The sequence below is a fragment of the Corvus moneduloides genome, chromosome 1, assembly GCF_009650955.1.
Source record: "Corvus moneduloides isolate bCorMon1 chromosome 1, bCorMon1.pri, whole genome shotgun sequence".
NCBI classification, from domain to species: domain Eukaryota; kingdom Metazoa; phylum Chordata; class Aves; order Passeriformes; family Corvidae; genus Corvus; species Corvus moneduloides.
In genome coordinates, this window is record NC_045476.1 from 124,760,767 (window position 1) to 124,781,409 (window position 20,643).

General features: G+C 39.3%; 1 protein-coding gene across 3 annotated transcripts in view; it reads right to left on the reverse strand.

The window, feature by feature from the left end:
* The window catches only part of NSMAF (neutral sphingomyelinase activation associated factor), a 39,271-nt gene extending 19,738 nt beyond the window's left edge, over positions 1 to 19,533 (reverse strand). Inside the window, exons 1-11 of one of the 3 annotated variants that reach the window (XM_032126053.1) lie at positions 19,170 to 19,533; positions 9,359 to 9,448; positions 9,188 to 9,266; positions 9,029 to 9,096; positions 8,907 to 8,943; positions 6,032 to 6,082; positions 3,560 to 3,631; positions 3,144 to 3,191; positions 2,966 to 3,018; positions 2,331 to 2,460; positions 452 to 523 (exon numbers count right to left, since the gene is read on the reverse strand). In XM_032126053.1, coding sequence (XP_031981944.1) covers positions 452 to 523; positions 2,331 to 2,460; positions 2,966 to 3,018; positions 3,144 to 3,191; positions 3,560 to 3,631; positions 6,032 to 6,082; positions 8,907 to 8,943; positions 9,029 to 9,096; positions 9,188 to 9,266; positions 9,359 to 9,448; positions 19,170 to 19,222 — 753 coding nt within the window. In that variant the 5' untranslated portion in view covers positions 19,223 to 19,533. Of the gene's footprint in view, positions 1 to 451; positions 524 to 2,330; positions 2,461 to 2,965; positions 3,019 to 3,143; positions 3,192 to 3,559; positions 3,632 to 6,031; positions 6,083 to 6,958; positions 7,076 to 8,906; positions 8,944 to 9,028; positions 9,097 to 9,187; positions 9,267 to 9,358; positions 9,449 to 19,169 lie in introns of those variants that run through there. The other 2 variants (XM_032126063.1, XM_032126073.1) reach the window with 2 other exon arrangements.
* Positions 19,534 to 20,643: the final 1,110 nt, after the last annotated feature.

Sequence of the window (20,643 nt, forward strand, 5' to 3'; positions counted from 1 at the left end):
GCAGAACTCTTGTCATTCCTCAGTCATGTACAGTGGGACTCATCACTCCACGTTAGTCTCAATATGAAGCAGTGACCAAACCTCCTCCATGAATCAATCCAGAGAAAATACATCATGAGAGAGAAATTCATTCAATCCTGTGATAGGTGTTTGAGATAAATGGAATGAATTGCTCCCTGATGGTACTCCCGTCTCCCTTCCCCTATACTGACTGCTTATGAAAGAAGTTTTTCATCTTGTCAGAATTCACTCTGTTTTTATCTTTTTGACAACACAGGAAAAGAAAACACTTGAAAAACCGGAAAGGATCATTGAGTACTATTTCACTATTTAATACAGAGTTTTTAAGAACGCATGGCTTTTATATAACGATGCAGACTGTTTCAGCTGGTCACTTTAAGAAACCATATATACACCATGACATTAAAATAAAATAAATACTTGAGCTTACCAGTGGCATCAGCCCATGTCTTCTTTTATAGATGCGACGCACATTTTGCAGTGTTATTTGTACAACTGGTTTCTGTGAGGGAAGAGGGAGGGGGAAAAAAAGATGGAGACATTCTAGTAGGTTTATGCTCTTCTACCTTACCCTCCTCAGACAATCTGAAGTCTTTCTTGACTATAGATACTAGCAATATGAAAACAATATCCATCCATGTCATTTTAGCAGAGGAATAGTGATGCTAAGCAGTTATGTTAAAAAGAGGAAGCTAGTCTTTGCTGTTGGTTTTTGCCTGAGTAGCAAAGCAGCTGAGGAATCAACAAGCAGCAGTGTGTAATCCCTGAGTCTGTGGCCAGTAACAATGCTCGTGCACGAGAGAAGCAGAACACAACAAACGCTATCAAAAGGGAGCCATTGGGCTGCTGGGCGAGCTGTGCCAACGGTGCCACCTGGCGGGTGGAATCAGAACGGCACCGTTATCCCACTGAAACCCTTTTCCTTGCCTGGACTTGCTTCCAGCATGTCAGAACCAGAGTAATTCGAGTAGAAAGGGACCTTTAAACGCCATCTAGTCCAACCCCACTGCAATGAGCAGGGACATTTTTAACTAGACCAGGCTACTCAGAGCCTGGTCCCACCTAATCTTGAATGTTTTCAGGGATGCGGCATTCATCACCTCTCTGGGCAACCTGTGCCAGTGTTTTACCACCTCCATGGTAAAAAACTTTTTTTCTCTGTCTACTCTGAATCTAGCCTTGTCTAGGTTAAAACTATTACCCTTGACCTATTGCAAAAGGCCCTGCTAAAAAGTGTGTCCCCCAAATTCCTCCTCCTTTGTCAAACACACTTTCTCCAATTCCCTTCTCCATTCTCTGTACTAGCTCCAAACATTCCTTCGTCTTGTCACAGACATGATCTCTGTAACTCAACATTCCTTTCAGAGCACTCAGAGCTTTCCCTTTATTTTCCCTGTGTCTGAGCCTCCAGACTCCACTGAATCTTCTGCTTGTCTCTTCTTCCTTGTCCTTAGGGCACTCAAGTTAGGCAGATTCCCTTCTTCCCCCACAGGGTACCAGTGGATGAGAGCACTAGAGGTGTGCTTCAGTCCTCAGCCCTGTGGAGGGAACTGGCAGCACAGCATTGGGATTAGAGAATGGGTCTAGCTTGGTTCTTCATCCCTGGCCAGACTGCTCCACCAGCCTGCAGGACCAGTCATACCCAGCTGGAACAGCATCAGGGCTGCTGATGCAATCTCACAGGCTGACAAGCAGAGTGGAAAAAAAAAAAAAATTAGTCTGAGAATTAAAGTTTACTGGTGATCGTGCTACTGCCATGTCCATACTGAAGGTATTTCACAAAATCATAGCCAAGTCAGTGGCCTGCTAAGACCATCACTACTATTTCTATGACAAAGATCCAAAGCAGTAATCCGTCTGCAACATGTACTCAGCTTTCCTCCAGAGAAAGAAACGATCAGTTTAATAGGAAACCTAGCTAAGAGCTGCCAAAGTAAACTCCATGGATATAAAGCTTTCACTAAGTTGAAACAGCATCAGACTGAGAAATTTATCTTAAATGAAATGTTACAAGTAGTGATCTTCAAATATTAATAGAGAATAAGCAAAGGACATTTTGTGCTTTGTCAGTAGGAGGTAAACTTCAAGCAAGTTAGCACAGAACCAAGCCTCAGAAAAAGAGATACACTGAATGCAGCAGAGCAGCAGAGATCAAAGGAAGACTAACAACCTTCTAAATGTAATTGAAAATAGTCTTCTTGGAGATGTGCTCTATGTGCATTTCAGAGAAATAGTACAGACAATTAAAACTGCCCACTAGCAGGGCAGCGTGCTCACATTGTATGCAAGACCATCTACGAGGCACTTACAGGATATCCATTAAGAGGCTGGAAGTACAAGTTAGCACCAGTAACGCACACATGCCCTGGATTAGTCACCAGTGGCGTCACCATTTCTGCTTTACATTCCATATGCAGCGTTTCAGAAATGCTTTGAAATCTACAAGTGAAGAAAAGGAGTAAGTTTACCTCCAGCTCTTACTTTGGTAGAGGCACCCTTAAATTATTTAGAAAGGTTTCGGTTAGCTTATAGCCTTGGGACATCAGAATGGGGACTTCACTAAGCCTATTTTACACAGGAAGAAGTTTTGTTGAGACCTCCACTTTAACAGGCACTCCAGAAAGGAACACTGCTACATTCTGCTCCAGTCTCAGAGAAGTAAGACAGCTGACTTTTCTAAAACTAGTTTTATTTGGCATATACTGATGTCAAACTGCAACAAATTCACAGACAAATGAAATGTTTTGGAGATAAAGTAACACATTCATCTTCACAGCACAGAATTTCCCACTCTCCATTCCAGATGCTTCAGAACAAGAAGAAGCTAACTCTCTGAATTGGAGAACTTAAACTAACTCAACCAGCAATCTAACTATCAGTGCAGTAGACTAATCAATCAACAAGATGAAAGTGATTTCCCAGTAGAAAGTGATTAGAAAAGTACCTGTTTTTATCAAATGAAGTTCTAGCCAAGCGTGATTGCAATATAGCAGTTATCTAACATAGAAGGAAAGAAAAATTAGTATGGTCTCTGATTCAAATGCAATGAGAACTTAATTATTAAACAATGATATCACAATTTCATTATTAAACAGGGATATTAGAAATAATCAGGTACTTACCATGGCAGCTTGATCTCCCATCTTATCTAGACAAGAAGCCCTGTAAAGCTAAACAACAAGCTTTGAGTGAAACAGCACAGAGATCTCCCACACAGTTCAGGAGTCAACAGAAACAGGAGGGGCTTTAGCATTCTTGGTGACAGCATACTAAAAGATCTATTACTATTTCTTTTTAAAGTAGGACTTACATGTTCACTGCTACTGCCATGTTACTACTTTGTCTGCATACTACCACCCTGTGTACTAAAAGCTAATATGGGTCACTTACAACAGCTGTCAGAACTAGCTGCTGTGTTTAATTTTACATTTTAAAAATAGATAGTCCAAGATTTTCACCTTAAAAACAAATAAAGCTCTACATTAAAAATCAAAAGATGCTGTGATGAACTATGCAGGGATACCAAATAACCACATACCTGATGTAGAGTTTGCACAACATCTCCTACTTTCCCAGCAATATCCAGTTGGAATAAGTGCTCTGTTCTACCCTAAAATTGAAAGTATTTTTACTACAAATGAATTTCAAACAGAACTCAGCGGAAAAAAAAATAAAATCAAGCTAAACTAAAATAAAAACCCTTAAATAATGAAACTCTAAACCCTGATAAAATTATGCTATTAAAGATTGTGCTGTATCTCAAAGATTCCAAAAGCAGATGTAAAACCTGATCTTTTTCTCTTTACAAATATATCTTCGCTGTGGAAAGCTCTCTGTACAGTATTTTGTCTGTTGTTTAATACAATACAGCACAATAGCTTTGAAGTGAACAAGTTAATGTAGTAAATGCAGAAGTAGTACCTATTTTAATATCTATTTTTAACACATGCAAATACAGAACTAGCAAATGACATTACATTTAAACAACTATTGTATTTCTTACAGATAAAAGACACCAGCCCATCAAATCTTTAAAGACTAGGCTGAAAAAGTTAGTCACTGTCATCTACATAAGTAATTTTGAGCTGGAAAGATCCCAAATACAATCGCAGCCTATTTTGACTAGTCATTTACAAAACCCTCACTAACACATCACCTAGCATATGTGGCACACTCATTTTTCCCCTACAAAGTTTTCCCAACTTTCTTAAGTGTCATTTTATAGTACCTATTTCTGGTTTTAACTTAAATATATTAAAAGTATGTATATGGATCAACTGGGACTAACTCTACACACAACTCATGTTTAGCAAATGTTGTTCGATCCTTTCATGACCCCTGACTGCAGTATAAAACTGTATAAAATGTGTTTCTGTAGGGTTTTGTGATTTCTCAGGCTAGACTTTAAAAAAGCCAACAAAGTGATCAGTAAGACTACGACAAGACCCTGGTCAGTAGATACAACTGGATTAATTTTAAACTGAAGGAAGGAAGACATGAAAATCTAGACCATCTTCACATACATTAGTATGTGATCTGAGCTGAACTGACAGCAATGCAAGAGGAAAGCATGCTTCAAAAAGCAAATGGAACTGGATCATAGGGACACATGAAATCCAGTAGCAGTTTAGATAAAAGCCTCATAACATTTCACCCAGAGCATCATTTTCCTTCAACAGGAAAAAACCACAGCTCTCTGAAATCCTAGTGAATGGTCTACAAGGATTGCTTACAGACAACAATGTGAAAGTTTTTGTCTCTGTAGCTCTCCAGCCGTGTGCAAAGACAACAGCTCAGTATTTTGTAACTGATCTGAAACAATCAAAGAAAGACACGGAAGATAAAATGTATTTCTCAATTCCAGCACTTAGTGACATATATGGAACTGGCAACAATTCAAGTAGAAGATATTTAGCAGCAACAGAAAAAAATCAGAAAAGATTGAAGGTGAACTAGATTTCTTGTTTAAAAATACAGAAACATAGCTGCACTTTAGCAAAGTAAATTGTAATGGTTAACTGTCAGGAATGTTTTAGCTGTGGATGAATCATAACTTAGGAGAAAATGAAGTGAAAAGCTTTCCAAACAACCCTTCTGATTCTTTTCTTTTTCACTGTGTTGGCAATGGGATAAGGTATTTGTGTGATACTTAATAAATCTTGTACATGGCTGCAAAACAGATCATGGAAGGACTAGGAGACAAAACAGTTCAACACATGAAGAATTACAGGAATAAAACAAACAAAGAAAAAAAATTCAAAGTCCTAGTTTAAAGGCAGATCTAATCACAAAACCAACCCCAAGCAGTCGTTGAGAGAACAGAGATCCTCTCTTGACTCTCTTCTGTTGACTACAGTAATGCAAATTTAGGGACTCCATCATTCTTGAAATTTCTTACTTGAACAAATACATTGAGAAATATAATTCTGTCTTTTTCAATTCTTGGGCAATATGTTAATTAACTCTGAATTTTTATTCTGTGTTTGCGCCTTAACTAATCTCACAATTTAAGCAAAGAACCCTTACTTGTATGCCTTGAAGCCTCCAGGCTCAGAATTGGAGCAGACTGATCCCATCAGCAGAAAACAACCAGGAGTAAGCTCCAATTTCTGCTGTGAGCAGCCTCATCTGCCATTTCTTTGAACTAAGAAGCACTCAGCTGGGAGATGTCAATTATCCATCTCTCATCCTCAGGTCTGAGCAGAACTGAGGAGAAGCCACTTAGCCAGGATGCAATGTCCACTGTACATAGCAGCCAGCTGACAGCTCTGTTGAGCCCATAGAGTTGCACATCAAGGTAAATGGCAAGTGTGAAGTCTGCAGCATGTCCTCCAAGAAGTATCAGAAAGCCATCACAGAAGAATTCTGACATGTTTTTTCAATATGCAATTACTTTTTTTTAAAGCTTTATTGTCATATTCCTCAAATGATAATTATCTTACTCTTTCAGAAATAAGAACATAAATCCTTACAAAACTTTTCTCAGAACAGTGAAAAAATACATACTTACTCTTACTGTTTTATAGGGTGCAATAACATTTCTTTCTTTAATGAGAAAAACCTGAAATAGTAACAGACATTACAGATTCACACCTTAAAAAATAATAAAATTAATCAGAAGTACTGGTAAATACAAAGCTAAAAACACTGTTTAAGCAAGCAAAACACTAGGTTGTAATATCCTGCTTTAACTACCCCAGATAAACTGCAGAAAAACAATAAGCTTTTATATCAGCCAACTGCAAGAAGGGCAGAGTTCAATTTAGTTCAGAGGCTTACTTATACAGCCAATTAGTGGGCTTTTATCCCAGTCATATGACCTTAAAGGAGTCGCAGTACTAAAGCAAATACACTCAGCTACATTCAGTGGGGCAGATCCTCCCCCTCTTCTAGTGGCTCAAGGTTCTGCCCAAACAGGAATTACCCCAGGCTAGCAACTCACAACATACACTGCAAACTTTCTCAAATGAATGCCCTTCTGCTGCTGCTGCTAAACGTTTTACTTCCAGCTCCAACCATAATGAACACCAGATTTCCTCCCCTCATCCAATACCATGCTTTTGAACAGTTTTATTTTTCTGGTGCTAGCCTCATATCTGAGAACATCTTCCCTCTCCAAAACCCACATAAAACTACTCTCTTCTTCAGAACATTCTCAACTCCTATAAAAAGACCTGACTGCTGGCACACTGATTTGTATGCTGTGCCTTACTATCCACCATCTGAAAGGTGACAACCCAGAAGTAAGTTGTGGTTTTGCTCTGTTTCTAGAGAAGGTTCAAACTTGCTAAATCTCAGGCCTAAGCTCAGGATTGGTTCTGAACTAAACAAAACACACTGGACTGCATAACCTACTGTGTTCTACTCCTGGCCCAAGAGAGTTGGTCGAACACAGGTCCTTTCCAGAGCCTCAGTTTCCTTCCTACAGGTAGCATACCTGTGGTTCTACGCTCCAAGGCATCATGGCAGCAGCCTCAAACCAAGGGCAAGTACTAAACTTGCAAGAATGGATGTTCTTCTCTATCAGGAATCCTTCTGGCTGCTACACAGAGCCTTCCCCACTCCCACCAGCTGACAACAGAGCCAACCTTCACCACACGACCACTCCAAGAGACATCCAGCTAGAAGAAAGCAAGTGGTAGGCTTAGAAGCCTCTAAGCTCAGCATGCCTCTCTAAGTGCTACATTAAAAAACAATGGTAATTAGTGTCTTTCATCTGACATCAGCATGTACAGACCTGAATCAGGCCAAGGGAGAATCAGAATGAGAAACCTGCTTTACATTCATCGCTCTTCTGCAGGACAACTATACTGAGTACTCCACATTACATAAGAAGTAGACACAATGGTTTGTGGTTTTTTACTTGTAAGCTGAGCAAAACCTTGAGCATACTGTATTAATTTCCTATTTTGGAGGATTTCCCCCAATTTTATCTCAAGAAAATATACTGAATCTCAAATTATTATTCCCATTTAATATATTTTAAAGCCATTAGTTCTAAGTTGTCTGTTACATAAAGAAAAGCTGTTTATCCAGCTATGTATTAAAAATTTCTTTTGAGTCTAAAAGACAAAGATTTTTAAGATGTTCCAAATGTTTGCTATGTGCAGTTTCCTACAAGGCCAAAATTCTACTTAAAAAACATACTTTTAATTAGATCATGATTTGTCATAATTACAGCTAGTGACTACTTGACACTTGGAAGTCCATATGCCTTCTGTACAAAATACCAGCATTTATGATGTCACCCAACTATTTCAGAACTCTTCCTCACAGATAGGAAGAGGACTGGCAAGCAAGACATGGGAGGAGTGGGGGGTGCTAACCACATTTGCCATCTTAAAACTTAATTCCTCTTTCCCACAAGGTGTTTCTTATAATCACCTGCACTTCAGAACATATAGTAATGATGCATGGTGGAAGCATTGCCCAGAGCAGCTAGAAATACTTTTTTTAAAATCACTCAGTACACAAGAAAACCTGCCAACTCAAGAAATAGATTACACAGCATTTTTCACAGAAGCAATTTCAAAATGAAATTAAGTATCCTGATTACTTCAACACAGACCACAAACTCCTCTGGCACTGACAATATTAAATGCTTGAATTTGTTTTAGACTGCTGCAGCATGTAACTGAGCAAGGCTATAAATTTTGGGCATTGATAAAGACAGATTTTAGAAATACAGAAATACACAAGAATATTTAAAATTGTATTTCCCTCCCTCAACTCTGTTCTATCCTGAAAGGAAAACATGATTTTTGTTGGTTTTTTTTTTTTTTAAATCTTTTACAGCTTTGGAACACCTATCAACCGCAATTTATCAAAATTTGAAATGTATTCCCTTGGTTAACTTTAAGAATTAATATATCCACAATCACAACTCTTGACTGGAACTCAAAGACAATATTTCAGGACAGCTTCTGAAAACTATTTGGTGGAGATACCGCACAGTCCAGAGTTTTCGCAAAGCTGAACCACAGGGACTGAGATGGCTTTGCCATTACCACAACATGCTGAAGAAAGTAGACGAAAGCAGTATAACAAGACCAAACTAAAGATGACTAATAAGAAGTTTTATTAGAGTCTTGTCTCCTTTTTCATTCAGTTCTAACGTTTCCCTAAGCTCCATTATAAAATGCACAGGGCAAAAAGTTTACTTTATTGAATTAATGACTTAATGAAGTCATTAACAGTTTGCAATTTCCAGCATTAACAGTTTCACATTAATGCTAAGTTTTTGACATTAATTAGTTTTGCTTTCAGTTAACTTCCCACTCTTGGACTACAGCTTTGAGGAATAATACCATTAAGGAATGTAAGCGTGCTCATTTACGTAACCTCACCCATTTATAGATCAAGAACCTGTTATATGCAGGTCTTACCTGGCTACATACAACAGAAATCCCTCCAGATGTATTCCTAAAATGTAAATAAGATATTTGAAATGATGGGCATTTCAGCTTTAAAGGAAGTTAAATACATACAGTGTCCCAAATTTACCTACCGTCTGAAAGGGTTATTTGCTTCATTGTCTTCTGGGGCTTTTATACTAATGCAATCTCTCAACGGTATCTGCAGCAAGTTATAAAAACACACAGTCTTTCTTAAAAGCTTTTTAAAGAGAATCTTAAGTTACCAAGAAATTTAAGTTTGCACCACTTACCTTGATAATGGGCTGGATATTGTCATCTGGTTCAAAAATAATTGACTTTGAACAGACTTTTAGGGAGCCTCTGAATTTTCTAAAAGGAACAAAAAAAAAAGTTGTGCATGTGTTCAAGACACATGAGCCTAGAATGACTGCAGGAAATTATGGTATGTAAGAGTTTTGTACCTTTCATCTTTGCAATCTTTATTTATAATATGATTAGCTGTGTGCTGTTCAAAGTAATATTCTTCCAGGTTAAGAAGAAGCAGTGAAAACCTACAAATTAAAAAAAAAAAAAAAAGACTCTTTTACTCTAAGAGAAAATACTGTAACAGTTAGTACTCTTAATAAAACATATCAGGTCTTTGGAAAGCCTTCACTGATCTCTTTTCTGTGCCACACCTCAATAATAAATTAATTTAGCTCTTTAAAATAACAACCTATATGGAAAATTTGTCTACACATGAAGAAGATCAATTGATGCTCTTCCAACATATGTAAGGTTAGGTATTTGATTCTGATGCCTTAGGTGGAAACTATTCTAATACAGTCAGGCTTTCTGCTTTAGCCCTATGCCAGTCAGAATGTGCAATGACAAAAAAAGAAGGGCAGGAACTAATCACTTAGAATGGATGGAATTAGATTGTTTTGAAGCCAAGCCAAATTACATTGGTCTAAAATGTTAAGTGAAAACACTGGCACAGATTTTACAACACAGGTGAGTCACTCGATGGACACCCTCTGAGGAAGCATTACCTTCCTCTCCAACCACATTTTGTACTTCCTCTGTACCTCTGTTCAACCCCCCAAGAAGCCCGTTCATGGATTAATGTGATTAACAACAAACCTCAACAACAACAAAATAAAACCAGGAAACTGAAGTCTTCTGAAGTATTTAATTTCAGGATCATAGCAATGCCAGTGCTGGTACCAAATAAATTCAAACAGGCCAGATCAGGGGGAACATGAAAATGCTTTCTCTAACAACTTAACTAAAATTGCTGCAAGTGATCAAAACTCAGCAACTTTCTAACAGGGTGAGCACTTGGTCACTGAGTGTTTCAGCTGTAGAGAATGCCAATGCATGCTGCTGGCACAGCAGGAGACGCAAAAATAACTTCAGTTGGAAGTACAACTTGTCTGTGTGTAGCACTGATCTGATCTGCACAAGCACTTAGTATTTATTTACACCCACACTTTGAGCTTTTTGTACTTTGTTCATGATGTGCTTCACTAGAAATGCCTGTGAAAACACTAATAAACACCAAGTGTTCCCAGAGCAGTATTCAAACAGCAGTAAATATGTCAAGAGTTCACAAAATGAACTGAGTGAATCGAACAGCCTGTTCATCGAAAAAGCATATTTCACAATGGAAAAGATAGTGTTATTGAAAATACATCTTGTGCACTTAAAGATTTGTGTTGTGGTTGTTATATTAAACAGAACATAACATCAAAAAATAAAGGTTTACTGTAACTACAAGTAACAGTGGTTACTTGTAACAGTGGTCTTGTGTCCAAGATACTTTGTCCTACTGCTCTACTGCTTATTCGAAATGGCCTTATCTTTACCTCTCCTCTCTTGAAAACAGTTTTTTTATGATCCCATTGTGCTGGTTTTGGCTTGATTTTCTTCACTATCTACTATGAGGCTTTGCTTTGGATTTGTGCTGAAAACAGTGTTGATAATTCAGAGATGTTTTTGTTATCACTGAGTGTGCTTAAACACAGTCAAGGCCTTTTCTGCTTCTCACCCCACCCCACTAATGAGGAGGCTGGAGGTACACAAGGAGCTGGGAGGGGACACAGACAGGACAGCTGACCCCAAGTGACCCAAGGGTTATTCTGTACCGTATGGCATTATACTCAGGATATGAAACATAGTAGCTTCCACACAGTTACCATTAAATCCCATTTTTCAACATATCCAGTTGAAATCATCTGGGACAAACTTAAAATTTCTGATTTTGCAAACTCAGATCTTTCAAGTTCTATCACATTTTTAAAGCTTTTCAATAAAGCTATGTTAGGATGTATAAAGAGCAACTCACCAGTAGAATGCTCTTCTTTCTAGTATGTATAAGCATATACATTCAATTTATTATCCACAAGCCAAAATATTAAAATAATAATAAAAAAGTCAAGAACAAACATAGCACCCAGATTTTTTAGAAAAAAATCTATTCTCTTTCATCATAAAACAGCCACTATTCACATAGGAAACATGAGCTTCAGAGAAATAGCATTTATGGTCCCACAATTAATTATTTTCCAAGTAAACTGATGCCTGTTCAACAGAATTAATTCCTGAAATTCTTCATTCTTAGTCTCTTTCCTTTGTTTCCACCTACTCTTTTAACAAATTCCTCACATTTTTATATTCTTTCCAAATTCACCTGTTGACAGCACTGGTAATTACTAGACTTTTTAAGTTTTTGGTAAATGCAGGCATCCCTTATGTATTCAGACAAGCCATGTTTTTACATCAAAACATTGGCTGTTAATCACAGTAACTATAATATGCTTCACATAAGTCAAAAGACATAAACCAAGAGAGTTCTCTTCGAAATTTTTCATTATAACTATCTCCATGAAACTATTGTATCTCTATACTTGTCACTTTATAAATCAATTCACCTTCCCAAAACCGGAAGCTGTGGGCAAGAATTTGAGGTATTCTTTCCCTGGCATAACACTCACTGCTGCTGAACCAGATGATTTCATGAAGAAAAAAAAAGAAAAGATATGCACAAAAACTCAAGATAAACTCTTCATATAGGCTAAATAGGTACTGTGGGGAAACTGTAGGTTTATTCCTTTTAAAATACCATGTTTGCTAGCAGTATCCAGTTTACCCTTTTGCTATTCCCTGTCTCTTCCACATGACTACTCACTCCTAGGTTTACAGAGACAGCATCGCTGTAGAGCTTCTTGCTGGAGATCAGCAACCTCCTGTGCAACAATCTCCTGCTCACTGACCTCAGCCTTCCTGTCTTGAAAATGGGTTGTATTGCTGTGCTGGCAACTGTTAAAGCATTTTTCCCTCAAACGTATACCATATAGGCCAAGTGCATTTTCCATATTTTATCTTCCCCTCCCACTCTCCACAGAGCCTTCCATGTAGTTCTGAAGTCTCTTCCTGGCATTTCTATGCTTGTTGCTACTCTACATGCAAGTCCATTCACTCTAACTGCATTTTCCTGTATTTTCAGGCTGCCGTGAGTCACTTCTGCAGGCAGACAGAGCCAGATATCAAATCTCCACAAATGCAATCACAAGTCTCTACTTCTCTCAAGCACCCACTGCAATTGGGACAAACTTACTGCCTATCCCAAGACTATGCCACAAAAACTGCCCCTTTTAAAAGAGACACGATACCATAAATGAAAGCAAAATTTTCACACTTGCATCTCAACTACTGGTTAACAAATCTAGACCAGTTCAAGTTACTGCTAATAATGAACTCTGGAGATTATGATGCATGATCTCTGGCACAACCTTCTGGAGTTTCTCAACTCATCTCAGTCTTTACTTTGTAAGTATTTAAATTTCACTTCCCTGTGTTAATGATCCATAGAGTTGTCAAAGAAAAGAAAAGTCAAGTTTCATCACATGTTACTAGAGTACATCAGAGCTTTTTATCTTCACAGAAGAAACATCTTTTACATAAACAGAGCCATTGATAGTTACTGTATCAAGAGGGCCCCTCTTGAGAACCATCACAGCACATGATGATACTTCAGGCTTGCCAGGAGGTTTAACAAGTATCTAGATCTACCAAGATCGCAAGGGTACGGATCAGTCTATGGCATGTTGCATAAGTAGGCAAACAGTGTTGTGAAGGCCTGAAAAAAAAGGACATCAATCATAGTAGTTATAAAATTACAGCAATGGGATCTTCAGTGCACAACTAAGCAGTTGGGCTTTGGGCTGACTGCTTTCCAAAGAGCTAAAGGAGGTATTCCAAAGACACCTGTGATATCAAGATGACTGGCATACCAAACTTATATACTATCAGCTGCTATGTGGTCCTACAACTAGAATTTGTATGCACACTTAATACAGATCTAAAATAGAAATTTAATTCTGCACATGACAGGAAGACTTACAAATAAATAAATAAATAGTAGGAAGAGAATGTATGAGATACCCTGTGTAAGAAACTGGTTAAACCTGTAACAGTTGAAAATTGTATTTTGGTCTTCAGCCACTGAGCAGCTGTACTGTTCCCAGTGCTGTGTAATTAACAGCAAACACTGTAAGCCTATGACTTTATCACACTGACCTGGAATAACAGCATGGATCACAAAACCAATGTCGAGACAAGTAACAATGTCCCCAGTCTACCCTTTTTTGCCTTCAAGTCTGATCCCAAGATGAAAAAACCCCTCAATCTAAGTGGTTAGTCAGGCAAATTTTAAGTTTTAACTGGGTCGTGTACAAAAATGTTTTGGCATCTAAAATGAAAAAGGGCTGGTTTTTTGTTTTGTTGTTTTTGGTTTTTTTTTTTTAAATTTTAAATTATCAGTCAGAACCAACATCTAAAAAAAAAAAAAAAAAAAATCAAACAACAAACCAACAAACAAAACCCAGTTCTGGTTCTTACACATTTTTAGGAGATCCCTTCAGTTTCTGTTAAATACATTTGCCTGGTGATCTAAAACTTTGTATTCCTACAGTATTCCACAGTAATAAAGAAATATCACAAAGTTCTTTTTCAGGCAAACAGAAAAGGATCAAATTTGAGACTTTTTTCTTATTATCAGCATGTGGTTCATTTTGATCCATTTTCAAAATTAATAACCCAATTGTTACTTGAAACTTCCCAAGTATAAATCATTAATGAGTGTTTATTAAAAATCTACTTAGAGAAAGGTAATGCTATAGCTTGGAAAGCAACTCGAATATCTGTTGACACAAAATCCTTTGAAATCAAGAAATAAAATTCACACCTCAAAGCTTATTACAGGATATTTTTATGCTTGCTTATGAATAAGAACAGGTTTATGTTCACAAATGTTGTGGTCACAATGCTGTTTAATGCTTTGCAACACACTGATGAAGTTAGTAAGCCACAGACATGTCTTCGGGGATCATGGACCTTTTTTTCTTGTACAGTGAACTTGACATACTAGGCTATCCAAAAAAACCCCAATGTGTTATTCTGAAAATGACAAAGAGACAAATTAGACAAGATTTAAAAAAAAAAGTTCAAACTTCATGGAAGTAGCTATAAGGGTAGAGGGTCTAGAAGAGGTTCAACACCTTATAGTATAGCTTCTTAACAGTCCAGTCTTTGTCTCCAGTGTCTCACCAACAGCAAACAAACCTTTAGAGAACTTCCAAGATGACTGTATTTTCTTATTTACGTGTAATATTTGAAAAATGGAACTTGAGAGGGGGGAACAGCTTCAGTAACTTTGCTGGTCCCACACACTTGTAATGCCTCAAAAACTACTTCCAGTTGTGGAGACCAGCCAACTTTGACTTAAAAAGTTATCACATTAGCAGATAGGCCATAATAGAAGCTTCTGTTCAGAGCCGTGGAGTTTTCCCAGGATAGTTTTGCGCATGGAAGGGTACATGGAATACCAGAATCAGTAGCATGTGAAGGGGTCAGGCACAAGAACAAGGTTGTCAGGAACAAGACTACCCTTTGGAATGCAGCAAACCTGTGTGGCAGTTCTGCTGTCAGAGATTCTGGGAAAGAGACAGTTCCACTTTCTAGGGTAAAATAAATCAGTAGCCACCACTGCCACTATGGCAAAGCCTTGAGCTTTAGAGTGGGAAAAGCACTCACACTGTTACATCTCAGGTTTAATGCAAGTTCTGCATTCAAAAATCAACAGCAGCAGCAGCTTGGAGGGGGAAGAACTAACATGCTAGATAAGGGAATATCTTCTATTATAATAACTCACATAGCTGGAAAAACCAACACCACCAACTTAAATAACACAAGGAGTTTCCCAGATCCAAAAATGGAAAGAAGATTTTCAGCCATAGTTGTGCCTGTCTGAGGGTATATGTTTGGGGTATAGGAGCTACAGCAATGGATTACCAGTATAGTGTACACACACACATCTCTCCATCCACCCAGATAACTTTAATGAAGGCTTTAAGAGCTTTGGTGCTGGAACATCCTCAATTCCCACACAGGGTTAAAAGTATACAGAGCCTGGTGGAGTAAAGAGTTAATCTTTTAACAGTCTATGAGGAGCCGTTTGAGCTTTAAAGGTAACCACCTACACTTAAGGGGAGAGGTAAATTAAAGCATGCCAACGTAATTTTGCTTGAAGACCTATTTCAAATTCCTGTCATTGTATAGCCCCAGAAAGAATAGAATAACTGGAAAATTCATACACCAGTCACTTGGAAGGTATTTTCTTGTGAAGGGAATCAGTATTCCTTTGAGAAGCAGCTCCAGGTAAAAAACAGAAAAAGGTAACTATCTTGCCAAGAAAAACAGAACTCACTGCCTTTTTCAAAGGGCTCCCATATAATTGCCATTCAGAAAAGGTCTGAGGAATATGAGTCAACAACACACCCAAGACGCATAGGAAAACTCAGCACTAAGCATCAGGAAAACACTTGCAAAACTTCAGCTTGCATGATGTCATTCCCAATACACAAGGTTTGGGAACCCAAAGGCACCCAAATATTCCTAGCATTGTTCAGAGTATGCAGCTAAGAAGCCAATCACTCTTTACAAACTACAACCTGGGCTTTTTAAGTCCTGCCAAGATGCTACAAAATATCCTCCAGACAAAAGTGTGTTGCATCAGGCTTAGTCTACATGAGAATTTAATGTTATTTTGCTTGATGTGCATGTACATCTATACTTCACTTCAAAAAAGACTCAGAGATCCAACAACATCTGGGAGGAAAAGAAAACAAAACAAAACAACAAGTCCACCGTTTATTTTAGATACCAATCTCACCAATTGAAGCACTGGATTTATTCAAACTGGACACAGGAAAGTCCATGCAGAGGCCTGTGCCATGGCAAAATGCTGTTTATACCACCCAGCAAAGGTACCCATTGATCCTGCTTTAAATTCATAGTCTGTGACTGAAGTCTTACTATTTTCATCCTTTCATCAGAAAAGCATATGCTGGAAATCTACTTGGACAGAAGGGTTTCAAGTGGCTGATCCAACACACCTTGCATAATCACTTGACTTGATACTGGAAGCACAATCCTGGTAACAGAAGGAAATTGTCAGGGATGAAAAAGCAGGGCAGCCCAATCTAGCAGCAGCCCACAGCTATGCAAAACCAATTTTAAAATTAAACCTCCTCCCAACAAGAACAAATTACCTATAGGCCAGCTGTAGGATTCATTTGCTGATGTTTGGATAAAAACCTTCATTATGCATATTGTGTCTGAAGAGAGTAAGATAAGGCTACTGATTTAAAATAAGTAAATAAATAATCCCAATGCCCCAGCAGCCATCACATCGAAGATCCATCTGGAGCACCTACATGCTGCCAGTAGGTTGCTTCATGTGAGTGATGTTTCCAGCAGAAGAGACAAACCCCTCACACAAGAAGCTGAGCAGCAGGCAAGACAACCAGCAGAACTTTATAGAGAGCCCCTGTACCAAGTGTTTACACTTGCCTGCATTTGGGCACACTGCCAACAGAAGTGAGAAATCAATTTATAAAGAAAGCAACAACCTGAGCCAAACACCACATCATCTAACTTGATGTTTTGTAACTAAAATTGTTTGCAAAAAAGGATTGCTGTTCATGAAGGATGAGTATTTTAGGGATTAAATAAACTGTCCTGCACACAGGACATTTCAGAACTTTCTTGTTTTCTACTAGAAAATGGCATATAGTCAGAAAAGAAGGTTTATGTAATCAGATATTAAAGTGGACCAACTAATTAGTCAAGAAGAAGTATTTTTTTTCAGATCACTTAAAACTAATCTGATCTTCCTTCCCTCCAAAGCAACTGCATAAGAAGATTAACTTCTTACTTACCAAGTTTCACAGTACCCCTAACCGAAACTTTTATAGCTTAAAGTTTTGTAGAAAGCGATGTACAAGTAATAAAAAAGCCCAACCAACCAAAAACCTGAAAAAAACCCAAGAAACCCCAAACCAAAGCACACAGCAAATACAGCTGCCACAAAATTTTTAAAAGTCCTGCTCATCTTACTAGGAAATATCTACACCAAGGACACAAAGATCAAGTAAATGCCTTCAAGCAGAAGTTGGTGTCTGTAACAGCTACCCAGCACCTAGGTAAAAAATTCTCAGAACCTGTCCCTTCAATTAAGTCATAGCAAGCTGGTTTTTTGCTGCTTTAAGACAGAACTATAAGGACAACGTGCAACAAAAATACAGTGTTTCTAATCTGATATTTCAAAGCTCAAAGTATTTTAAATCACTTAAATGCTTTTAAGATTTCCTAATTGAGAAAAGCACAGGAAAAGAGGGAGAGGCAGGGACCTGATACAGGGTACAAAACATAAATTTACTTGGATTTTATACTAATATCAACTGTTAGGCAGGGGGAAGAAACAGAGAAATAGGTTTGCAGATATAGGAAAATCTGCCAGTGTAAATGTGAATGACACTAATCTTTCATGAAGTGCTCAAATTACAAACTCAAATAATAAGATCCTGATATGCTTTCAAGTATGAGCAAAGAAAAAGAGTTCTCATCAATAACTGCAGAGCAGTAATGATGACACTGATATGCTGAGTTTGTTCTCATGGCTTTTTAAAAGTGATTTAGATCCCACTTGGGTTCTTTGGGACAAGTCTGATGAGTTTTGGCCTTTTTTTCCTCAGCTTCTCAAAAAAAAAAAAATATACTATTTACATTAAATCCGTAACACAACTAACACAGTCATTTTACTTGCTTTTCCTACAATTAAGATGCTTTACTTTACAATTAAAAATAGTTCTCTTTTCCTTCTACACAGTTTGTCCTTTCTCCCTGCAGCCCCTTACACACAACTGAAACTAGAGCAGCCCCCAAAGAAACGAGATATACAAGAAGACAAAACGTGATCCAGAACACATCTGTACTTCAAAAAAAAAAACACCACTTCAAAGGATGTGGTAGCTTCATGGGCTGTACAGCTATTAATCAGAATTTATATGGACAGAGTGAGTCCAGCTCTTCATCATGTGGTTTTCTCATCAACAATAAACAGTGCTGTGTAGCCAGCAGAGACCTGCACCAGGAATTTGCGCAGGCTCGCATGGGAGCAGCCTGCTGTCCGCCTGGTTCCTGTGGCAGGAGACAACCGGGAATCCCTGATCCCTCCAGAGAAGGCAATGTGTCCTTCTGCTGTGTGACCCATGCCGACCAACCGCTCTCACAGAGATTTCCTACGTGGAAATATTAAGCTTGCAAAAGATTTTGAAACTTTGTGACAAGACAGATACAGCTAAGCCAGGTAAAAGAAAGTGGGACACTACCTAAAAAGAAGAGGGTAAATTCAGGATACACTCAAGTGTGTGTGACAAGCCTTTGTTGTACGTTCAGAAACAAAACAAATATTACAGTCAGCAAGCAAGAACGGGCTAATTGAATTTAACACTTTAAAGAGGCAGCACAGAGTCTGTAATTTAAAGGCTGACAATATACTGACTATAGCGTTCAAGAAAAAAAAAAGAAAAAAAATCCCAGCAAACTACAACAAACTACAGTGAAGCAAAGCTCCATGCCACAAGCACAACTGAGAACAAACAAAGATACAAAAATCTACAAGACGCTATTTTTCCATGCAGTTTATGCAAGGCAAGCAGCATTCCTGTTTTCCCAGGTCCTTTCTACACCCTTTTCAGCCGTAACTCAGGGGAACCATCAGCCGCCTGATCCCAGCAGTAACAACGAGGGCAGCACAGCACCCGGGCTCTCCTCCCGGCGCTGCGCCGCGGCCTCCCCGGAGGCCCCGCCACCCGCAGCTCCGCCGGGCCCTCCGAAGGGCCGGGGCCGAGCGGGGGCGACCGGGGCCGGCGGGGCCGTGCCACTCACCTCTCCTTGGAGTACAGCTCCCGCTCCAGCCGCCGCCTGCGGATGAAAGCCATGGAGCCGCCCGGCCGAGCTGCCGGTGCCGCCGCCACAGCAGGCCGGGCCGGGCCAGGCCGCGCCTCAGGGAGGCGGGGAGAGCGGGCCGGCCGCGGCCGCAGCCGGGCTGGGGAGCCCGGCCCGCCCCGTTTATACCGGCGGAGAGGCGGGGGAGGTGGCACAGGGAAAAGCCGGGGAAATGGAGGCCGTCGGCAGCGAGGGTTCTGAGCCCTCGCCCGGGCTGCCGCGTCTCTGCGGCCCTTCGGGGCCTCCGCGGCGCACACGGAGGGAAGCTCACGCTGTATTACATTGCGAAAGAGCTTAGTTACGTGGATTTAAATGCAAGTTTTAAATGTAGTGCCACTGCAGTGAGATCATTGTGCCCGTAATGCGTGCGACAGAAGCTGTCCGGGCAGGAGGTGTGTTCAAAACCTAGAATCACAGAATATGCAGAGTTGGAAGGGATCCATCAGGATCATCCAGTCCAGCTCCTGGCCCTGCCCAGGACATCCCCACGACTCGCACTATGTGCCTGAGAGCATTGTCCAAACGCTTCTTGAACTCAGTCAGGCTTGGTGCTGTGACCACTAACGTGGGGAGCCTGTTCCAGTGCCCAAACACCCCCTAGGTGAAAAACTTTTTCCTTATATCCAACCTAATCCCCTGACTCGGCTTCATGCCGTTTCCTCAAGTCTTATCATTGCCTAAAAAAGACCTCTTTGGAAAGAGGAGTTAAGTAAAATCCCTTAGTTCTTATAAAACCCCTTCAATTCATAGAACTGCCACTGTATCTGAACGATTTATAATGTGTTTACAGACACGATCTCTTGTGCAGTAGAAAAATGCTGCTTTTGCATATTTATAAGTTAGAAAAATGGATTCATGGAGGGGATATAATTTTTCACATAGGAATTAGAATAATTATAGGCTTCTAGGCCTCAAGAGATTGTCTGATGTACTCGGTGCACAGGCAGATTCAGGTATATGTTGATCAGTGTAACTCAAATACTTTCAATTTGTGGACATAAATATGAGAAGTGTTGTATTTACGGAAGACAGGTTTACTTTGGCTAATTGTCTTTCAGGGTCCTCTTGGAGTACTTCACAGAATCTAAGGAGACAACAGATCACAGTTTAAAAATCACTTCTGTCATCTGCGTGAACTACTTCTCTAATCAACTTGTAAAAGCACCTGTTTGAAGAAAACATGCAACATTTGCATGTAGCCTGTACAAATTTCTAACAGCATCTATAGACATATATTTGTCCAATAGCCAACCTGAATTTTCTTTGCTGCATTCCTTGTTGTCGTACTTCCAGTGGAATCATGGAATCGCGGAATCATGGAAAGTCTTGGGTTGGAAGGGACCTTAAAAGTCTAGTTCCAACCCTCCTGCTGTGCGCAGGGCCACCTTCCACTAGACCAGATGGGTCAGGTCCC